The sequence below is a fragment of the Esox lucius genome, chromosome 11, assembly GCF_011004845.1.
Source record: "Esox lucius isolate fEsoLuc1 chromosome 11, fEsoLuc1.pri, whole genome shotgun sequence".
Lineage (NCBI taxonomy): Eukaryota > Metazoa > Chordata > Actinopteri > Esociformes > Esocidae > Esox > Esox lucius.
This window is the reverse complement of record NC_047579.1, coordinates 37,126,419-37,141,987: the sequence shown is the minus strand read 5'-3', so window position 1 is coordinate 37,141,987 and position 15,569 is coordinate 37,126,419. Positions and strand designations below refer to the sequence as shown.

Here is a 15,569-nt window from a genome sequence, read left to right as displayed (position 1 = left end):
GTGTGGAGGTCTAGGCACTGATCATGCGGTCGGTAAAACTTCCTTCTCAGAAAGGTGACTCATCAGGAATGTAGTTAGTCAGCCTGATCATAGTGTGTGTGTGACTGGCCCGGGCACTAAACCGAAACCCTCTCTATGATCCCAACTTTGTGTTTGAGCAGAGTTGCGTGTGTGTGTGTGTGTGTTATTTGTAGCCATGCAGGAGTTGCGTGTGGCCTTGGGCTGGGCTGGCCAGCAGACTATCATAGTTGTATCTTTGTTCTCTGTCGGCAACACATCGTCCCTGTGACATAGTTGGGGGAGAGGGGGAAAGCGGAGGGAGAGGAGCGGGGGTGGGGAGCGAGGTGGGAAGAGGGGGAGGGGATGTGGTGGGAGGGAGAATCAGAGGTTGAGGATGGGAACACAGGGATTCAACAGCAGCCAGATTACACCATAAACACCCACACCCGCCCTTCCCAGAACCTGGAACACGCCAAAATCTGGAGGCTTCCAAGGAATGAGGAGGAGCCGCTGTGTCTCCCCATGGTGCCACACCCCCCCCCCCCCCCCCACACACACACACATACTGACGGATAGACTGAACCTTGTTAATGAAGGGTATTATTTTGACTTAGCTCTGCGAACTCTGAACCCAGGTCCAGATTACTGTGTTACTGGATCGAGCTGAGTTCAGAGTGCACAGAACAGGGCTGGTTCATCTTTTCCTGAAAGTTGCCCACTCACAGATGATGACAGAACCCAGTGTTTTTTTTTCTTTTACAGTTTTAGGTCCTGGTTGTGATACAGGAAACTTGTATGACTTCTGTGAGAAACCTCTTTCATGCACATGGAGTTTGTTCTGACTTGTGTTGCTATGGTGAGCAGGTTAGGGTCCTATCTGTGTCATCTGGTTGTGAGTAAAATGTCAGGCGCTGGCTAAGAAAGTGGAAATAAAAAAATAAAAACATGCAGATAACCACAGGATAGTGAACACTGATCAGACAGGGTAATGGAATATTGTCTGGCGTGGTGGGTGTGTGGCTCGGTTGTGGTCGAGGAATCGGAGTTGACGGAACTTCGTTGTTCTTTAAGTCTTGTAATCCTTTGTCATTTTGACTTCACAATAAATATTTGATTTCAAATTGCAACAGCAAAGAAACGGATTGGTTGAAACATTAGCATTAGCATTAGCCCTCAGAAGGTGGTTTCTGATCGACAAATAAACAAGACTTGTGTGTTTGTACCCTGTGGCTATACTTTCTCCATGTTTTCTTGTCTTGATGATATTTGCTTCAAACTACACAATAACCTATAATGACAAAATGAAAACACCTTTTTAGAAATGTGCCAATTCATTGAAATTAAACAATTAGATATCTAACTTACATAAGTGCTCAGAAACTTTACAGTCCTTTGTAGAATTGGCTTTGGCAGAAATCGCAGCTTAGATTTTTCTTGGGTATGTCTGCGTGCTTTGCACACAAGGATTTGGGCAGTTAATACTGCTGTTCCGTGCAGATCCTTTGGCCGGGCCACTCAAGGACATTCACAGACTCGTTCTGAAGCCAGTCCAGCGGCTTGTATTGGCTCTATATTTGTATTGGCTGTGTGCTTCAAGTTGTTGTTGTGCTGAAAGATGAGTCCTCGTCCCAGTCTGGACCTGTGTGCTCTGGATCGGGTTTTCTCTCTGAGCATCATTACCTCAAACATGACTAATTTTTTGGCCCCTGTTGCTGAGAAGCATCCCCGTATCCTGATGCTTCCACCACTCCGCTTTACCTCAATGATCATATTTTTCACGTGATGAGCTGTACCTTCTTTTCACCACATGTAGAGCTTGGCGTTCAGTGTGTCTTAATGGCAAGTTCTACATCTGGTGAAGATTTTCTGATTTATCTTGTTTGGATGATCTGAAATTGACTCTTAAAATCCAGAAATCAATTATCATCATGGGCAATGCTGTTTAATATGAAAAATGTTGCGGCGTTGGTGTTGAATTTAGCCACGCTGGCTGGTTTCAAACTTCCAGCGATTGCATAGTAACCTTTTTTCACAGTAGCGCCATGGCCATAGCTCTAAAGTGGTGACCTAGTGGAGTAGTGTCCCGGAGGTCCTAGAAACGTTCCTGGAGCAGCAGCCAGCAAACAAGTCTGTCACTGGTGATGTGCAGTTCGTGAACGATTAATTCCTTTTTGCATGCCTTTACTGATTCAAGTAGCATGTCCCTTTTAGTGACTTGTTCAACTAGGTCGTTCAGTTAAGCATGTTTCTGCAACATCATTGGTTTCATATGTGCTCTTCCAGCTAAGTGCTCCATCCAAAGGCTGTTTTTTTCTCTGAGAAAAATGGATGAAGCGAGGCAGTATTATAAAGACATGTTTATTACTGATAATTGGATGCATGGTACAATAATGAACGCAGATAATTGTCATGATACACACATTTATATGAAAACATACACCGATCTATTGTTAAAATGACTCATGAATGGGGGGGGGTCATTGAATAACTGACCCCCCCATCAGAATCCTTCAGGTCCTTCATATTCCTTTTGGTCAGGAGTTCTTACTGTGTGACCGCTCTTCCATAAAGGCCTGATTGATTGAGTGCCGCAAACATGGTTGTCCCTCTAGCCGGTCCACTTATGCAGAAAAACTCTGCAGCTCTGTTAGACTGGCCATTGGGTTCTTGGTCACCTCCCTGACCAATGCCCTTCTTGCCCAGTAATGTGGTTTGGCTGGACGGCCTTCTCCAGGAACAGTTTCTGTGTTTCCAAACTGGTTCCACAATGATGGAGCCCACTGTGTTCCTGGGGACTTTCAGTGCGTGTCAGATTTTTTTTGTAACCTCCAGATGCCACAACACATTTATCTCATAGATCTAAAGAGTTAATGTCTTGGTTTTTGCTTTTATATCATGTCTGATCAATTGAAGTTTGCTCAGGTGGACTCCTCACGTTCTGTTTTAAGGATGAACGACACAGGGTGCCTATCAGCCCAATGTGAGGTGTCTCTGCAAAGAGTCTGAATACCTATGCCACATTTCCATTGGTGCCAAACACTGGTGTTTTACCCTTTTTTCAGTTTCCACTGACACGGGCCAGTCGGCCTCTAGGCCATGGCCGAGTACCCCAGCTCTAACTTGGTGCCAAGCCCCAGACTTTAGGACTTGGTCTGGGGTTTGCGGATGGACGTGTTACATGGTGTGAAAACGCAGCATTTTGTTCTATTCGAATGGCGATGTGTATCGTTTGCTTTAGGCTTCTCGTAATGGTTTTCATCCGATCCAACAAACAGATCCCTGATAAAATAAAGAAAATGAAGCAACAGTACAGGGAAGCAAAGACTCAGAACGGAAAGAGTTGGAACGACCAAAGGTGATACGATGCCATTGTCTCGATAGAAAAGCGTAGCACTGAGACGTATCCTGCAGAACCTATAACAACACAAAATTACCTCAGAGTTCTCCAAAATCCTTCTATTATGCCGCGTTTCCACTGGTGCTTTACCGCGGCAACCGGGTCACACCGGTGATTTATGCTAATGTTGGCTCCAGGCTTTACTGTTTCCACTATACATTTGGTACCAAGGACTTAAGCATGGGCTCGGGTAGGGAGGGAAGCGTTTGAGGAAGACATTTTTTAATGCTTAAGTTCAAATGCCGTATTGTAAACAAACTGAGTATGGCGTTATTGTTTATCTTACTACCAGAACAATATCGTCTTTTATTTTTTGTAACTGGAAATCTAATCGCATTGATAGTTTACTCCTCCCTCCCCACCATGAGACCCTCTTTAAGTCCTTGGTACCAAATGTATTCTGGAAACAAAGGTCTGGAGCCAACATTAGCATAAATCACCAGTGTAGCCCTGGTACCGGGGTAAAGCACCAGTGGAAACGTGGCATTACAGTACCAGTCAGGATTGGAGACACCTACTCTTTCAAGAGTATTACTTTATTTTTACTGTTTTCCACTATTGTAGAATAATAGTGAATACGTCAAAACTATGAAATAACACATGGAATGGTATAGTAACCAAACAAGTGTTGAACAAATAAAAATGTTTAACACTTGGTTGAGTATTTCATGTAACCTTGTGGAAGTGACATGTTTTAGATTCAATACGAGCACCAGATGGGATGGCGTTTTGCTGCAAAATGCTCTAGTAGCCATGCTGGTTGAATGTGCCTGGAATTCTAAATATATCACAGACAGTGTCACCAGTAATGGACCCCTATACCGTCTCACCATCTCCATGCTTCACAGTGGAAACCACATATGCCGAGATTATCTCCTCACAAGACATGCCAATTGGAACCAAAAATCTCTCCATCTGAGGTGCTGTTAATTGACAATTTCAGGCTGTTAACTGTAATGACAGAAGGTAACATTAAGAAGGAAAGACATTCCACAAATTGTTTTAACAAGGCACACCAGTTAATTGAAATGCATTCCATGTGACTACCTCATGAAGCTTGTTGAGAAGACTGCAAAGCTCTCATGGCGTAGGGTGACAGATTTAAAGAATCTACAATATGTATTTTGATCTGTAACACATTTTTATTTAATTGTTTTGATGTCTTCACTTCTATTTTACAATGTGGAAGATGGCAAAAATAAAAATTCCCTTGAATCAGTAGGTGTGTCCAACCTTTGACCGGTACTGTATATACATGAGAGAATTCCGTAATTATATATTTTTTTAATTGCACATATTTCTGGAAGTGTTTCTTTGCTTTGCCATATTGTGTGTAGATGTTTAATGATTAACATACATACAAATATCTATGCGATATCAAAATATGGCGTACGTCAAGGACTCTGAATGCTTTCTGTAGGTGCCATATATCTCTACAGATTGTTTGTTTCATTGTGTTTCTTTTTGGCGGTTGAGATGGACCTGCCGAGTACACATTGCGTAGGATGCACGCCGTTCAAGGTCAAAGTACGCTGGTACAATATCGGAAATGTTTGGAAGAGGGGCGAAGTGCAATCTGGGCACAATACTCAAGGTGCTTTATTTTTTCCAATATTTTCCAATAAATACTCCTGATAGGCACCTGAAAAACGTGCGTAAATGTTTACTGGACAAAAATAGAGCGCATCATAAAGTGTTGGTTCCATGTTTTGTGAGCTGACATAAATGTCAATTGGAATCGTTCTTGTCCTTTTATATAACACTTCACGACAAGGAAGTTAATGTGGCCCTAGGTAGGCAACTACTGCCCTGCACAATAAGAATTTTCAAAATGAAGTGGAAAACGAGGTCAGAATGCCAGGGCATACAGTGTGAGTGTAGAAGTTGAGATCATAGCGCAAATCACATGGCCTGTAATATTGCCAAATTCCAGATTTGTTCTTTTCACAGAACGTCCCAAAGATCTAATTTACAGTCCTTGTTGGCTACATTTTAAACGAGCTTGTCAACGTGTAAGGTATTTACCAAAAAATATGATTATAAATCAGTCCGAGAGTAGTATGCTGTTCTATACAGTTGCTCTGTTGGGTCATGATTGCGTTGTTAACCGCTTCTCCGGTAGAAATCCCTGATCCCTCTTGCAGGCTCTCTTGTGGCGACTTTGGCTGGAGGGCTCATGCATGCTTAATCATCCACTGTTCTAGCAGTTGCCTTGTGCCAGAACGGGCATGTCACAGCTGTCAAATCAAAGAAAGAAAATGTTAAACTGTGTCACTTAGGCAAGGTTGTACCAAGGAATGTTTCCACTTAAGACATTTGCTCATGTCTAGGTTTCCCTTTACATTTTGAGGAATATTAACAAATCAGGGCCACCCCCCCCCCCCCCCCTGTTCACCATAAACCCCATTCTGGTCTGTTGAGTCAGCTTTGCAAGCACCCTCTGAAGTCTCACGGTGTGTTGCTCAACACTCGATGTGACCTCTGGTTGACCCTGCTGGAGCAGTGCCCCACCCTCCTCTGCAGTCTACGTTTGTATTCGTACAAAATGATCCTAAAGCCCAAGGTAATTACATTGCTAAGTTATGCACCACTGCTTGTCGTTGCGTGACGTAACAGCCAACCTCTAGCCCCTGAATGACGCCAGTGCATTAAAAGATGACACCTTGTCCAGCCCAGGTGGGGTCGGGGGGCGGTGACGTCGACGTTGAACCCTAAGTTGTAATCTATAAAGCCACACCGATCCAGGCTTGATCAGCGTCATGGCTCTGAGACTACAACGGAGTGATGGTGGTTAACCTCTCACTGCCCCCACTGCAGGGCCCACTACTTCCTGTGCCTCTCCGGAAACCCCTTTATCATTCGGCACAAGCCTTCGTGCCGTGCTGCTTTCAGATTTAACATCGAGACCTTTAATGGGCCAGTCAGGAGGTCAGCAGCTGTAGTTTGGCACGGTCTGACACCAGACACACGCGTACGGCCAGTACATACACATTCCACAAGCCTCTGGCAGGCAGCGAAAATCCCCCAGAAAATGTCACATTAGAAAAATGTTCAGGTTCCTCTTTAGGGCCCCATAGAAAGGGTACTGTTTTTTTAAATTCTGTTTTTTAGAAATGTTATAAGGTCTTTGCTCTCAGTCCACAGCGAGACTGAAACTGTGTAAGGACAACTTCTGAGGCCTGGAAACATTTAGAAAATGTATTTCTAGGTTAAGTTGCCCTTTAATTGAATTGCTGTAGGAACTGTTGTTTAGTAGTCAGACTAACATTACAAAACAACCGGGCATGTAAACAAAACCATGAAAATGTCTAACAAGAACACAGTCTCACTTCACTAGACATCCAGGAAAATTCCACCCTACTTCACGCTCATTCATCTCTCGGTTCTTCCGCTAACCAGCATGTGATCACGCTCACGGCAGGATGGAAAGTATGAGGGATTCACACCCCTTTGCAACACCGAACCGCATAAATGCTTAGAAAACTGCAATGGCAGCACGTTTAACCAACAGCTCGTCTTGTGGTTTCAGGGTCACTGTTTGGTACGGTTCCAGCGCAGAGCAGAAATGTAGTGTCATTCAATTCTGTTGAATTTTCAGTTTTTAGTTTAATTGGGCACAGATGCAACTCTAAACCCAGGACAAATATAAATATGCTTGATGAGGGCACAATAGAAAATTAACCCTTTGACGCGTACGATCACACCGGTGTGATCAGTCTAGAGTGGTCCCTGAAGCGTACGATCACATCGGTGTGATTAGAACGTATTGTTTAGAACGCATCATTAGAACGCCTAGGTACGAGTGACGTAACAATGGCTGGTCAGACCGCGCTGTTATTTACTCACATTTAGCTCAAACAGCGTTTATAACTTCATTTCCTGATTGTAATTGTTTCAAGACCACACTATGTTATTAACCAGGTAGCAAGCATAAAAAAGTGTTACTTACGTACCAACAGGTAGCCAACACTAGAAGTTAGATTTTCTACAATAAACATAATACGCAAAAACGAATTATATTAGCGACTACTATAGAGCATCTAACCATTTCCTGAAAGAGCTGACAACCTGTCAAAATCATTGTGTAAAAACTTTCAAGTTACGTTACCTGTTGAGGGTGCTGCTATGCTTTTTATCAATCAAAGATAAAGAAAGGTGAGTAACTCTAAGACCTGATGGTCATTTTACATTTGCCAGTCTTTCGGACAGATTTGCCATCCTGGGAAAACTATGATCTTCATTTTAGCTGCACTGCATTACAGGTCAAACTTTGTTAGCTAGCGGTTAGCTGACGTTTGCTAGCGGTTAGCTGACGTTTGCTAGCGGTTAGCTGACGTTTGCTAGCTAGCTACAGTTACACATAAACCAGCTCTTTGCAGCTCTTTGAATTTGAGTCAAAAAGAGAAGCTTGCAATGCAATGTATTTAGTGTTCCTTACCTGGCAAAGTGACTTCATGTCAACCGTCTGAACGCCACTCAATGCATGTAGCTAACATGGGGTTAATCCAGTCAGTTTGTTTTGGTAGGGTTCACGCACAATAGTTCAATTGGCAGATCTAGTAGCAAACCGATGGCACAAACTAAAACAGTATTACAGCACTACTTTTGTTGAGAAAAAAGCTCCTAATCTTCAAAAATCTACCTTTTCACTGATCGCATTTGTCCATTACTAAATGCAAGAATCGGAATCTATAATTTTTTGAGAGCTTCTGAATAATTACGTAAAACTATTTACACACCACCTATTGCCTGATAGATTGCGTGTTTTATTGATACAAGTGAAGCGTTTCAGTATCTTTCTCGCCGCGATCTTTAGAAATAGGACAGCATTTTTAAGATTGGTTCATAATTATTCAATATACATTTTTAACCTTACTACCTGTAGAAGTTTGTTAATATAATTTAAATAAAAAATTAGATGCATAACTAGTAAGCAGCGTGGTGTTTTTGGGAAGCTGCAGATTAAATCTTTTGTGACGTCACAATCAAATTCTGGAACTCTGAGTGAGTGCTGAACTCACGCGCAAAAAAACTCACTCTGGGGGGCCGTTAAGGCATATTTGAAACTCACGCGTGAAAAGGTTAAAAGATATGTGCAGTATGTAAACATGGGAAACAGGTGGAGGCCTGGGGTGTTGGGTGGGTTTAGTGTGGGCACCACCTGTATGCTGAATTGGGCAGGAGAGGGACGATGGTGTCTTCGGCACCTTAGATATACATCCCTTCCTTTTGTCATTTCTTTAACCTGATCAGACTGCTGCTAAGGTTTGCTTGGATGCATTTGGGACAAGTTGTGTTTTTTGTGTTTCCGTGTTGCTCCGGGCATTTTGACACCGGGGTGTTAGCCACTTTGTGGGCTTCTTTTGTCCATCACCGTCATCGAACCCTCCTGCATGAAGAATGCTTTGTGATGTCGACGTTGGCTAGTTAGGTTGAGAGTTAGGGGGAAGATGAGATGAGACTGCAGACATTTGTTTCGAATGTCTCAGTTCTTGCAAAAATACTTGCGCAGATTGTTTCAAGAGTGTTCATACGGTTGGCACAGTTGCTAATGTCTTTCCGTCTGCCCCTCCCCCCACCCCGCCTACCTCCAGAGAGACCAGTGAGGAGTGCAATGGAATCAGCGGTGCTCTCTCAGTGGAGTCATCCGCACCGCCGTCGAGACTGAACAACTGGTGTTCCGCCGCCCCCGCGGCCACCGCCGCCCCTGCCCCAATCCTCGTCCCCGTTTCGGCCCCCGTGCCCGTCACCTCTGCCAGGATGGGCGACGGCCTGGACGCCGCCTCGGTGCAGATGTCCTCGTCGGGCAGCAGCAGCCAGGCAGGGCAGCCCCAGCCCCCGGCCTACGTGCCTACGGTGCCGGAGTTCAACCCGCCGCCTCCGGAGTACGTGAACCCGTCGCGGCCCAAACGGCAGACCAACCAGCTGCAGTACCTGCTGAAGGCCGTGCTGAAGACCCTGTGGAAGCACAACTTTTCCTGGCCCTTCCAGGCGCCCGTCGACGCGGTCAAACTCAACCTGCCGGTAAGTTCTCTCGTGCTGTGTCTCGTTGTATGGACTAGAATTGTAGAGACGTACGTCATGGAAAACTGAAACATTCTTAGGAATAGAATTCACTAAACTGTCTTTTAGAACACTAATACTACTGAATCTGCAAACGAATTACCGTTCTAAAGACTGTCTACAGATGGTTTTACGTTTTCTTGTGTCTGAACCCTTCACCCAAAATGTATTTTAAATCATGAGTGTTGATGTCCTGGGATGAGCAGTTATTCAGATATGCCAACAACCTTTAGAATGACATTTGGGTGAAAATATAAATCCATGTAAGATTACATTGACGGTTACATTGAAGGATACACCATAACATCAGTACTATTTTATAAAAGGACTCTATGACCTAAACGTGGGCTCGTTCTGTCAGTCTATCATCCGAATGCATCCTTGGGGGATAATTATTATGTTTAGGAGGATACAAGGGTGTACCAGCCAATGAACATCATAAATCCTAGGTCAGGTTTCGAGGACAATGGAAAGTTTGTCATGTTCCTGCTATGTGACTGGTTTGTTATGCCGGTCCTGTCGTTTTTCCATTCTGTTGCTGGGTCCCCTCGCGGCAAGACTTGATTTACCAGTGATTAATAGCTGTTGGATACTCAGGAGCTTTGAACTTAGTGAGAAATTCCAACTGACTAATGGCCAAGAAGACATGACAACCATGAAATTTAAACAGCAGCTTCGGAACACATTAGTGAATAGTTTATTTTTATGTTCATCTTTTGTGTTAAATTTAACTGTCAAAAAATAGACCAGTAGAATGTAGGTGAGGTCAGAGGTCATCGTGTTGAAGAGGCCGCTCAGAATGATTGCAGAGTTTCCCACTTGTAAAGAGTTTCCCACCAGAGTAGGTCAGTCTCATCCTGTGGTGAATTCACACTTCCCACTTGGTTACCATGGCACCGTGACTCCTCCTCCATCGTTAACAACTGTGAGGGCGAGTTTGTTGGAGTGTAGGTTATCTCTAACCTCCCAACCTGGGGTGATGTGTTGGACGGTCTCTGACAGGAGACAGCGCATCCTGCCGGTGTGTTGGAAATGCAGATTTTGAGTATAAACTAACAGCGCTGCATTCTGGACCATGATCAGACCTTAGAAGGCCTTGTGTTTTAATTATTCACGCATCCTGTTCTAAGTATTGGTGCAGGTCGTTGTGTGGACAGAGCCGAGGTCCCCACGCCGAACAGTTCTTTCTTAATGTGTCCTGTGGCCCCACTAGAACATAGTCTGAAGCGTGTAATCAATTACGTTCTCATTTCCAGGACTACTACAAGATTATTAAGTGTCCTATGGACATGGGAACAATCAAGAAGCGGCTGGAGAACAGTTACTACTGGAACGCCCAGGAATGTATTCAAGACTTCAACACCATGTTCACCAACTGTTACATCTACAACAAGGTACTTCTGCCACAATCCCACCCTTAAAATCAACTAAATCATCAGTTTCTTGTTTACTTGTATTCCACCCATTCGGCAGACGCTCTCATCCAACCACTCGAGTGGTGAGGGCTTTCCCCTTGGAATTGAACCCACAAAGCTGCTGCGCTGCACTCTAACCAAGCGAGCCACAGCAGAACTAATAACGCAGTGTTGTAGTAGTCCACTACTGTATAGATCTGGTCAGGGCCAGGTGATGCGAATGGACACTGGTCGCCTGGTTCCATTTGTTTGAATTATAAAAAGAGGAAAAAGAGCACTGTCTTGAAATCCATGTAGGGGGACTCCTGTTCTATTCAGTGTGTTTTGATTCCCGTTTGCACCAGTCTGATGGTGTCGGTCCATGTGGATGACTGCAGTAACGACGTCCCCGGCTAGTAGGGTTGTAATTCCAGTGTGTTTGTCACCCCCTGTTGGCAGCCCGGAGACGACATTGTTTTAATGGCGGAGCAGCTGGAGAAGATGTTTCTGCAGAAGATCACGGAGATGCCCCAGAACGAGACGGAAATCGCTGTCATGACCGGAAAGGGACGAGGCCGGGGTCGACGGGATGGAGGTGGCGTATGACACACACACTGGCAAACACGCGCACACACACCCCCTCTCCATCGCTCTCTCACAAAAACACACAGACACACTCACTCGCCCCTCGTCTCACTGAATCGCATCCGGCCCCTCTGCCCACCCGTTTGTCCTACCCAGGTCTGAGTGTGAAGCCGGGCTCCACGATGGATTCTCCGTCCGCCACCCCTCAAACGCGGGGCCTCTCCGACCACTCCCCGGTCCCGCAGACCAGAGGACCCCCAGTGCCGCTGGGTCACCAGGCCCAGGGTCCTCCCTGTCTACCTCCTCAGGCCCTCATGCAGTCGCTGCCCTCCCGCGTGCCCCCCCAGCTGCCGTCGCACACCCATGCGCCACAGCTGGGGGCCCCATACACCATGGGCTCGTCGGACCCGCCCCTCCTGGCCCCCCCCAAGCTCCCCGTCATGACCTCCATGCCTCCTACTCCCCCCGCCCAGACTACCCTGCCGCCCTCCTCCATCCAGAGTGCCGCCCCCATCCTGCAGAACCCAGTGCCCGTGGCCAAAGTGAGTTGGGGGGGGTTTGGATTGTTCGTTATAGCACGGGAATCGGAACACTACAGACTACAATTCAAGCTCACGACTTAAAATGCACCTCTTTTTTTCTTTTGATTTCTCTCTTCTCGTCCTTCCTTCCACCCCTTCCAGCAGAGAAAGAGCCAGAAGCGGAAAGCGGACACGACCACCCCCACGGCCAACGACCAGCTGAGTGAGTCCTCACCGGCTGAATCCAAGTCGGGGAAGACTCTGCCCCGGCGGGAGAGTGCCAGGCCCGCCAAGCTCCTTAAGAAGGAGGCGCCGGACTCCCAGCACCAGCCGGGCCTCAGCCTGGGGCCCGTTGGGGGCCCGGGGGTTGGGGGCCACAGCCCCAAGCAGCAGGAGCAGCTTCGGTACTGCGCCGGCGTGGTGCGGGATATGTTAAACAAGAAGCACGCAGCCTACGCCTGGCCTTTCTACAAGCCTGTGGACGTGGAGGCACTGGGCCTGCACGACTACCACGACATCATCAAACACCCCATGGACCTGGCCACCATCAAGGTGAGCACCAGAGATTCTACCCCTTTTTCAGGTTTATGTTAGGAGGTATTTCTGGTGACACGGATGTGTTCATGGGAAAATATTCCAGGGGAAACAGTGCCTTTAGCCCCCCTGTGTGACTCAGCCGGTTGGACTGATCCCCCTGTGTGACTCAGCCGGGTGGACCGATCCCCCTGTGTGACTCAGCCGGGTGGACCGATCCCCCCGTGTGACTCAGCCGGGTGGACCGATCCCCCCGTGTGACTCAGCCGGGTGGACCGATCCCCCCGTGTGACTCAGCCGGGTGGACCGATCCCCCCCGTGTGACTCAGCCGGGTGGACCGATCCCCCCGTGTGACTCAGCCGGGTGGACCGATCCCCCCGTGTGACTCAGCCGGGTGGACCGATCCCCCCGTGTGACTCAGCCGGGTGGACCGATCCCCCCGTGTGACTCAGCCGGGTGGACCGATCCCCCCGTGTGACTCAGCCGGGTGGACCGATCCCCCCGTGTGACTCAGCCGGGTGGACCGATCCCCCCGTGTGACTCAGCCGGGTGGACCGATCCCCCCGTGTGACTCAGCCGGGTGGACCGATCCCCCCGTGTGACTCAGCCGGGTGGACCGATCCCCCCGTGTGACTCAGCCGGGTGGACCGATCCCCCCCGTGTGACTCAGCCGGGTGGACCGATCCCCCCGTGTGACTCAGCCGGGTGGACCGATCCCCCCGTGTGACTCAGCCGGGTGGACCGATCCCCCCGTGTGACTCAGCCGGGTGGACCGATCCCCCCGTGTGACTCAGCCCGTTGGACTGATGAGGGGTTCTGGTGTTTTTCAGCTGAAGCTGGACAACAGACAGTATAGAGACGCCCAGGAGTTTGCTGCCGACGTGCGGTTAATGTTCTCCAACTGCTACAAATACAACCCACCAGACCACGAGGTGGTGGCGATGGCACGCAAACTACAGGTAACACACTGTAGTTACTCTACATAACAACAACACTATCACTGTAGTTACACTACATAACACAATAACGCTGACTGTAGTTTTACAACATAACACAAAAACACTATGACTGCAGTTATACAAGATAACACAGTATCACTAACCCTGTGGATATACTACGTAAAAACACCATAACAACACAATCAATGTAGTTATACTAAGTATTACAAAGTCAGCTATTTTCCATTGTACTGTGGCTGACGAATGTGTTTTTAAATCTAGGATTTGTATAGTAAGGGGATGAAATTTTTTGTAATTTGGAGGTACTTCATAACAACGTACGAAAATGGAGGTTTTGACGTTGCAATTTCTTCCCTGTGTTTCAATGTACTTAAAAGGACCCAGGTCAGTTCTCTATCAACGCTGAGGCTCATTGTGGCCTCCTTTTCTTTCTCCAACAGGATGTGTTTGAAATGCGTTTCGCCAAAATGCCGGACGAGCCTGAGGATATGTTGGCCACGACCCCGGCCCCCGCTCTGCTTCACTCCTCTGCACCAATCATCAAGTCCCAGCCACCGCCCATCCAAAACCCCGCCTCCTCCAACCTAGGCACCAGCTCTTCGGTCAAACACACTGCCTCCTCCTCAGACAGCTCCAGTGATTCGTCGTCGGAGTCAGAATCCTCCACGGACGACTCTGAGGAGGAAAGGGCGCAGAGGCTGGCCGAGCTACAGGAGCAGGTGAGCTGCGATTAAGAGGTCTTTGACCCCAGATATATGAACAGGATTACTTCAGCTGATCTGATTAAATTGTGTTTTTCTAAACTGAAACGTTTTATCGTGATCCCCCAGATAGGGATATGTATTTAATCAGGGGTCAAAGGTCACTTTCAGAGGTTTGAAAGGCAGTACAATCAATATAGTTTCAATGTAACTAAGGTTTTATAGCCAAGGGAATGTTGTGTTGAATTGATTACAGTATTGGTCTGTGGTAAGTTATTTTGAATAAATTGATCAACTCACATAAGACCTGTAGTCCTGTAGTTTATCCTATTTTAATATGACAGTGCATATCTTTATATTGTGGTATGTAGAATAGAATGACCCTATCAGAGAGATTTTTCTATGTCCCTATGTTTCTTCCTTCACATTTACCAATATCCTATTTTTAGTTTTCACTAATTAATATGATTTCACACATTTTTATTTTGGTGCTGGAGACATCCCACCCGAGGCATCCGTTTGTGTTTCTGACCATTTCCTTTTCCATTTCAGCTCAAGGCTGTACACGAGCAGCTGGCGGCACTATCGCAGCCGCAGGCCAGCAAACCAAAGAGAAAAGAGAAGGAGAAGAAGGAGAAGAAGAAAGACAAGCACAAACGGAAAGGAGGAGCGGTGGAGGAGTTACCTGAGCCGGCCATCCAGTTCCCCAAGAAGACCAAGAACAACAGCAGCAGCAAGGAGCTCCTTCCCAAGAAGACCAAGAAGACCAGGTGGGCATACACTAGTGACGCAGCTGAGCCAGCGCACTTGTGATGCAGCTGGGTCATTTGGATGTTCACACAATTTTCTGTGTTCTATTTCCCGGTCCTGCAGTAAGAAGGAGGGAGGGTCTGTAAAGAACAACCGCTCTGCAGCGCTGGGTCCTCAGGCGGGCCTGCAGCCGCCGGCCCTGCAGCCCGTTTCGGGTCTGGGGGATGGTCTGGAGGAGGACCCCACGGCCGGAGCCCCCGGCGAGAAGGGCAAGCCCATGTCCTACGAGGAGAAGAGGCAGCTGAGCCTAGACATCAACAAGCTGCCTGGCGACAAGCTGGGCCGAGTGGTCCACATCATCCAGTCCCGGGAGCCCTCGTTGAAGAACTCCAACCCGGACGAGATCGAGATCGACTTTGAGACGCTCAAGCCGTCCACGCTGAGGGAGCTGGAGAGATATGTGTCATCGTGCCTGCGCAAGAACAAAAAGAAGGTTCCAGGTGAGTCCTACTTACTGTGTGTCACTAAATACTATTTAGTTTTATTGGTTAAGTACTCCCCTATTATACTGTCGTGTTCTGGGGCCTAGTACCTATATAGGTTCAAGAAAGATTGGATAATTTTGTGAACAATATGTGAATGCCTGTCTTTACTTTCTCCTGCA

The 15,569-nt window shown here is 47.1% G+C and overlaps 1 protein-coding gene across 3 annotated transcripts in view; it reads left to right on the top strand.

The window, feature by feature from the left end:
* Positions 1 to 15,569, top strand: part of brd4 (bromodomain containing 4) — a 31,857-nt gene that overhangs the window by 7,559 nt on the left and 8,729 nt on the right. For all 3 annotated transcript variants that reach the window (XM_034295030.1, XM_034295029.1, XM_029123844.2), the window contains exons 2-10: positions 8,992 to 9,421; positions 10,717 to 10,854; positions 11,314 to 11,449; positions 11,596 to 11,981; positions 12,123 to 12,512; positions 13,326 to 13,454; positions 13,895 to 14,173; positions 14,708 to 14,925; positions 15,029 to 15,405. In XM_034295030.1, coding sequence (XP_034150921.1) covers positions 8,992 to 9,421; positions 10,717 to 10,854; positions 11,314 to 11,449; positions 11,596 to 11,981; positions 12,123 to 12,512; positions 13,326 to 13,454; positions 13,895 to 14,173; positions 14,708 to 14,925; positions 15,029 to 15,405 — 2,483 coding nt within the window. The remainder of the gene's footprint in view (positions 1 to 8,991; positions 9,422 to 10,716; positions 10,855 to 11,313; positions 11,450 to 11,595; positions 11,982 to 12,122; positions 12,513 to 13,325; positions 13,455 to 13,894; positions 14,174 to 14,707; positions 14,926 to 15,028; positions 15,406 to 15,569) is intronic.